Source organism: Pseudomyrmex gracilis, unplaced genomic scaffold (genome assembly GCF_002006095.1).
Source record: "Pseudomyrmex gracilis isolate BER0280 unplaced genomic scaffold, ASM200609v1 scaffold_91, whole genome shotgun sequence".
NCBI lineage: Eukaryota > Metazoa > Arthropoda > Insecta > Hymenoptera > Formicidae > Pseudomyrmex > Pseudomyrmex gracilis.
Window position 1 is genome coordinate 79,373 of NW_018020675.1, and position 7,509 is coordinate 86,881.

General features: G+C 37.3%; 1 protein-coding gene across 1 annotated transcript in view; it reads right to left on the reverse strand.

Annotated features, from left to right (window-relative positions):
- Nucleotides 1-3,456: 3,456 nt before the first annotated feature.
- Nucleotides 3,457-7,509, reverse strand: part of LOC109855489 (inhibin beta chain) — a 26,893-nt gene continuing 22,840 nt past the window's right edge. The window contains exons 3-6 of the mRNA XM_020429796.1: nt 6,637-6,860; nt 5,770-5,992; nt 4,864-5,044; nt 3,457-4,691 (exon numbers count right to left, since the gene is read on the reverse strand). Coding sequence (XP_020285385.1) covers nt 4,451-4,691; nt 4,864-5,044; nt 5,770-5,992; nt 6,637-6,860 — 869 coding nt within the window. The 3' untranslated portion in view covers nt 3,457-4,450. The remainder of the gene's footprint in view (nt 4,692-4,863; nt 5,045-5,769; nt 5,993-6,636; nt 6,861-7,509) is intronic.

Consider the following 7,509-nt stretch of genomic DNA (forward strand, 5'->3'; position numbering starts at 1 on the left):
AAAAAAAAAAAAAAAAAAAAAAGAAAAAAAAAACACCCTCGGTTCCTCGTTCGTTGACCACGCGCAAGAGTGGCAGAGTGTCGCATCTTCTCGAAGCTCGAAATCCTTCCCTTCTCTCGCAGGAAGAGTCAGTGCAATGAAGAGTGTCAATCGCGTCGTGTGTGTGTGTGCTTTCCCCCCCTCGCGGGTGGCGTCGCGCGCATCCAAGAGCGGCGACCATCGCGCACCTTCCGAGTTTTAGCGGATAATTACTGGAAGAGAGAGATAAAAAAGACCTTTTTTTACGTTTTTTTCCGTTGTTTTTTTCTTCGTTTAAGTTTAATTAATTAATTAAGTGTAATTAGTCTACTCAAATACGGAGAGAGATAGTGATAGTGGTTTTTTTTTTTATTTTTATTTTGTTTAGTAAGTTTCTTCGCGCAAGTAAACACGTAAGCGATCTATATAGAGTCAGGAACGATAATACGAGAGGAATTATCTGAATCTCTGGGTGTCTCTGCTTTTTTTCCCCGTTTTCTTCCGTTTCTTTTTTGCGCTTTCTTGTTTGGTTTGTAAATATATTATTATTTATTTATTTATAATATGTGCACACGTGTGTGACGAGAAGGTGACGTATCGTCGCCATCATCGGATCGGTCGACGAGATCTCAGCGTCTCAAAAAAAAAAACGATCACAAAATGACTCAAAGCGTCGAATACCTCTCACTTTTTTTTTTGTGTTTTTCTCTTTTTGGAATTCGTCCTTAAATTAAAGGAGGGTAGACTTTCGTCGAGGCTTTCTTTCAGCCTTGATGCCTGCGCTCCGTTCTTATTTATTTTTTTTTTTTTTTCACGTCTTCTTCTCTTACGCGTATTTATTATTATTATTACTTTTTGTGTTATTAAAGTATTATTATATTATGAACTTTTTTTGTGTTTCATTAAAGTAAATATTATATTATGAATATATTATTATTAATATCTTCGATATTATTATCGGTACTATTATGATTATTATTATTATTGTTATTAGCATTATTAATATATACTTATTGTTCTTATTATTATTACTTTTAATTGTTTATGCATTAATTATTATTATTATTATTATTATTATTACTGTTATTGTTGGACTGTTATTATTTTATTAGTAATACTTGTAGTAATATTATATATATTACCGTTATTTTAATCATTACTAATATTAATATTATCATTATTATCATTATTGTTGTGTGTTTGCCGTTATTATTATTTAATATTACCACTGTCATTATTAATTAATTAATTATTACTGTTATTATTAATATTATTGTTGTCGTTTATTAATTTCATTATTATTATCATCACCATCGTTATTATCCGTTTTTTTTTTTTTTTTTCATCATCTTTTTACACGTTAAGTCGGTACGGTTAATCGTAAACGCACTCCTTGAGCTTGTTTAAAGGCTTTGTTTTTTTTCTTTATCGAGAAACTTGTACGTATACGCTTCTTATACAGCTTCTCCGAAGAATAAAGTAGAAAAAAGAAGAGTAGTAGTGGTAATAGTAGAAGATGAAGAAGTAGAGAAATTCGAAGAAATATGTTCCTTAACAGTGCTAGAAATACGCTTGCTTAAAGTCGTTCGTTAAACTGTAGGAATGTGGACGCAATTAGTTCTTCCTGTTTTTTTTGTTCTTTTTTTTTGTTTTTTTTTTTTCATGCCGAACGACGGAATGTCTATCAGACTCATCATTTTTTCTTTCCACTCTTTCGCACTTTTTCGCGTTTTTTTTTTTTTTCGATTTATCACTCATCTTCTCTCGCACACGCATACACTGATCGCATATATATTTTGTGCACTCGCTCTTCAGCGCGCGCAATTTGAAAAAAAGAAAAGAAAAACGACAAGATCAGTCAAAATCGCATCGAGGAAACGGACAATTCGGCAGCTCGATTCTACTCTCGCGGGCGGATTGCACCTTCGCACTCTCTTTCCCCTTCCTACCTACAGCTTTTCTACGATCCATTAATTGTTCTCTCTTTGTTTTTTTTTTTTTTTTTACACTACTCTCCGTTCATCGTGATTCACTTATTTTGTAACGCTTGCTCCCGCTTTCAGCATTTTTTTTTTTTTTTTACATTCTCTTTCCCTCGCCGTTGTCCTCATTTCGCTACATTTGATTACCGTTACTTAACTTTATTTTGATAATAATTTAGTAATAGTACGACGATACCCCTTCCCCCCCTTAATAAGGCCCAGTAAGGCTGCGTGGGTGAAACGTGACAAATCCCACGAAAAAAATTTCATTTACAGTTTTCTCTTCGCGCGTGTTTCTTTTTTTTTTTTTTGCGTTTTAACCCGCGTGCGTCGCTTCGGAACAACAAACCGCGACGTGGATGCGTCTTGTCGATTGACGCATTTTTTTCTTCAATAAAGAATTTTGACGCGGCATCATTCAGAAATCTTATCGCTTCGTGCACGAGTCTTTTTTTTTTTTTTCAAGGTTTATTGTCGCATTATTGTTACTTCGCAATCAATTGCCAAATTTGAGATCACCTCTCGCACACATTCTTCACTTTTCTTATTATTTTTACAAAAATCTTAAGAAACGCACGCATTCCAATGGAGTTTCGCGAGTTTGTTTTACTTCAGTATGCGCGCCGCGCGCGGCGATCGTTTCGATCGGTGTGAACCAAAATATTGTCGTGTGTGTGTGTGTGTGTGTGTGTGTGTGTGTGTAATTGCGTTTTTTGTTTTGCGGTTTATCGAATTGCGTTTATCTCACTGTTCGTTTTTGTAAAAATTCTTGAAATATACGCACGCTCGCGACACTCGTTTCATACAATCTTTTTTTTTTTAGAGCCAATCTTAAAAATACAAGTAATATCTAATTTATAATTAATAATAATACTAATAATAATAACAATAATAATAATAATAACAACAACAACAACAATAATTATAATAATAATAATAATAGTAATAATCTCTCCTTAGCTTGTTTTAAACTTTTGAATACTTTCCGAACTTCATTCGTTTTAACTTTCAAAATTCCACTTTCCGACCCCGACACACTGGATTTTTACGTGTGTGTCATGTGTGTGTACGTGTGTGTATTTTATGTTATACGTTTTTGTATTTGTGTGTGTGTGTGTGTTCGTGTGCGTGCGCGCGCGTGCGTACATGTGTGTGTACGTGTTTGTGTGTGTGTGTGTGTATATATTCTATTTATAATATATATATTTATATATATATGTATATTTTAGACTTTTAAATAGCATTTTTTCTCGTTAATTTTTTTTTTTTAAACCGTTATTTTCGATACTTTCATAAGGTTTGCATACAAAACAAGGCAATTAGATTGAGTTTTTCTTTTTCTTTATATACTTAAACCTTAACCGCGCCCGCGTACGCGAATATTTATATACTTCGGTTTTGAATCACGTCGTGTGTGTATGTTAATGCGTCTCTCTCTCCGAGTATGTATATATAATATTTATATAATATATATACATTATATATATAAACGTAAAAGAGAGAGAGTCTCTCTCTCACGTCTTTTACTTTCAATCGTTTGAATTTCTCGCTCGCTCTCTCTCTCTCTCTCTCCCCCTCATTCTCGCTCCCTTTCTCTCCCTCTCTTTCTCTCCCTCTCTCTCATTACGCAACTAATAAAGAAAGACTAAGCTCTTGGATAAGAATTACTGACTCTGAATACTTCATTATTTTTTTTTTTTTTTTTTTATGTATATATATCACGCCTTTTCTCCTTACGATTCGCGTACAAATAAATCGGATATAGATAAATATATTATATATATATATTTATATATATATGTATATATCTCGTAGACGACGCTTTGAAATCGAGACGCCGCGTCTCTTTCTCTCTCTTCTTCTCTCTTACTTTTGTTTTTCTTTTTTTTTTTTTTACAAATTACCGTTTTGGTAAGATCTAAATCTATTTACTCGACCGTTCTACTCTCAGAAAGGCCAAAATTGTATAATTTTTTATCGCCACGCGCGAATCGCATCCTAGACGAGGCGTCCGTTTGACGCAACTCGCGTCGACGCGTGGCGCGTTTGGTTAGTAATCTAGCAAAAATTATCTAGTCTCTTTGTCGACTACTTTCATCAGTTTTTTTTCAGGAAACTACCCTCTCCTCGCGAATATCGTTCGAGCGCCCGCCGCTTGTCGTTTACGCGAGGCGCTCGAACGGCTCTTTCTCTCTTTTTTTTTTCTTTCTCTCTTACTCTCTTTCTTTCTTTCTCTCTCGATCGGATATCAAACCCAAAGAAATTCGGACGGTTTCTGGACCGATTTGCCGGACGGATTTGCCGGACCCGGACCACGATCCAGGCGGGCGATTGCAACGTTTACGAACGACACGCTCGATCGTCTTCTTTTTCTTTCGTTTCTTTGTTTTTTTGTTTTTGTTTTTGTTTTTTTTTTTGTTTTATTATTTTACCCTCGAACCACCCGCCCTCTAAGGGCAGCCGCACTCGTCCACCACCATCTTCGGCAGATCCCTCTTGATGATGTTCGAGTCCGGACCGTAGTAGATGAGCGACATGGGCGAGAACTTGAGGGGCGCGCAGCACGGCTGCATTCCGACCAGCCGGTCCATCTTCCGGTATTCTTCAATCACGTGGGTGTAGTAGTTGAGAAACGTGTCCGGCGTTCTGTGACCAGCCGCGCAGTCTCCTCTGCAGTAATTGGCGTAGTATCTGTTTTGTGAAAAGAGAAATCGACGGCGTCAACGCGCGAAATGCGACGCTAAGATAAATCTTGAAAAGATTCTTTGAAAGTCTTTATGATATTTTTAACAAGTTGTGTGTGTCCGAGAGGAGTTAATTTTTATTTTTTTTTTTTTTTATATTATTATCACTGCTTTCTTACCCCGGAGGAGCGATTATCCAATCGTCCCACCCTAGCTGCCGGAAGCTCACGTAGAACTTCTGCTTGCAGCATTGGCCCCTACTCGAGTCGTTGCACTCGATCGCTCGTCTTCTCACGCGTTTCACGGCAGCCGGATCTGTACGCACGACCAGAAACGGCCTGTTGTCTGGATCGGTCTCGTCTGCAAAAAAAAACGTTCTCTTTTATTACACGTACGTGTATTAGAGCTCTTATTAGTGCTCTTGAAAAGTTTTTTATGAATTTTTTCGTGGCCCCCTCTCTAGATTAGAATGGTTCTAATTGCTAAAATATAACCTGTAAAAAAGTTCGATCGGATTGAAAAGGAAAAGAAGCCCTTGGGCTCTTAAACATTGAAAAAAATTATTTAAATGAATAAAGAATCGATTTTATTTGATTATCTTCCAACTTATTGATTACATCGAAAAACACGTTGAACAAAAGTTGTAGATCTGGATCAGAAGTATATTTTTTTATCATTTGCTACTTTTTTTTCGAACAACTAACGGTCCTCTCCAAACAAATTCAAAAAACGAAGAAAATTACTTAATATTTAGTTACAATTCTTGACGCTGAGACAAGTGAGATGTGAGACACTTGTATATTTGTTGCTCGATTGATCAGCGGCATCGGATCGTTAATTATTAAACGACGCGATCTATCTCGATATGCGAGATTCTTGAATTTTTTTGTATAATTTTTTATCGCCACGCGCGAATCGCATCCTAGACGAGGCGTCCGTTTAAAAGCAACGTTGATTGTCAATTTTTTCAATTCTTGAACATGTTGAAAAATTTTTCTTTCAAATAGTATTTGTTTGTTACACATAACACAGAGCAACTCGGATGTATCGCAAAAATCTCTCTTTCGACATTTCTCAACAATTACCTTTCGAATCTAAAGACGACTCAATCACGTGCGGCGAGTGCCCGTCGAAGGTCGATACGTGGACGCGGGAGCCGCACCCGCTGCAGTCGACGAGCAACGTCAGCTTATCCGTCGAGTTCATATACCATTCGCTGACGACCTTCGTCACGTCGAATTTCTGCCAGCCGAGTTGGCCGACGTTCGCCACGAGAGATGTCACCATCTCCAGGTGCTGCCCGAGCTCCTGCAAATGAAAACATTCGCGTCAGAAAAAAAAAAACTTTTGGGGGTCTCGAGAGAATGTCGAGAATGTGTGCGAGAGTATTTTATTTACGCGTTGGGAAAAAAATTTTATATGCAACATTCTATATGTTACATGCAGAAGTGTAACATTTTATACGTTAAATTCTGTACTGCCGTCCTTAGTTAAAATGTCCTGTCTCGCATTTTTCAAGATATTGCAGTATTGGAAGTCCTACACATGTTCCATCTTTTAAACGAAGGTAGAAAGTTCTAAAAACTAATTTACAGATGTCTAGAAAGTGTTTAACTTAGTTGTCCTAACTGCTGATGGCACAAACAAAAGAATAAAAAACCTCAGTTTTTTCGATTTTTCCTATATGCTAGATAAGGATATTTTAGCTAAGGAGGACAGTATGTGTAACAGAATATAATTTTGCACAAAATCGAATTGCGTCAAAAATATATATTTGTCGAAAACAAATATCTCTACTAGTATTTCGAAAACTAATGCGTAATTTCGCAAAGCAAAAAAATTTGCGAAATATGTATTTCACGTTAAAATTTTTGCTTGAAATATCGAGAAAGTTCGATTTCAAATTCCGAATAACTTGTGCAAAAATACATCGTGTGGCGTGTGTGGATTACCTTGCCTCGGAGGTGCGTTCTGTTACCGCAGTGTACTCTGAACACCCAAAGAGTGATATTTCTTTGGTTATACTGGCTGTGACGATGATGCTGATACTGATGGGCGTGCTTGAGCTCCACTCGCGCCCACAGAATGGCCCGTTTGATTCTCAAAGGTTCCAACGCCGGTTCGCCGCTGCTCGACATCGTGAATTCCAGCAGTGGGTGATCGTTTAATGTGCGTCCTGCAACAGCGTGTGGGTCGGAATATTTTTATTTCATAGAAAAACCGCGAAAGATTATCAAGAGAACGAAAATTAAAATCAAAGTTTCACGTAATTTTTTTCACAATTACCGACAGTTCGACGACACACGACGTCGTCTAAATATTTATAAAATAAGGAAAAGGTTTGTCGCGCAATTTATGTGCGCGTGTAATTGTTAATTTCCGTTCGCAACTAAAAAAATTCCCGCATAGTCGTCGAAGGTGAATCTTTCCAGACTTGTTGTCTTTTTGTCTTGCTCTCCCCGTGTCTCGGGTCTATGTACTAGGAATTACACGTCGGACTTCATTCATATACAAGGGGTGTCTTTCGATCCGGAATTTTAATAATAAATTCTCGCACAAACACGAACGCGATTTCACCTCGAGGGAAAAATGAGAAAAGTTTACAAATACGATTTGTTTCATTATTCCGAGAACAAAATCCCCCGGTGAAATTTTACGGAGAATCATCATTTTACAATTACAAACTTCGTACTTCTGTCCCAGCCACCCTTTACGTACACGCACACGCACGTATACACGTGCAACACGCTGCGTTCAACGCTCGTTCACTCGAAAGCGCCGCTCTCTCTCTCTCTCTCTCTCTCTCTCTCTCTCTCTCTCTCTCT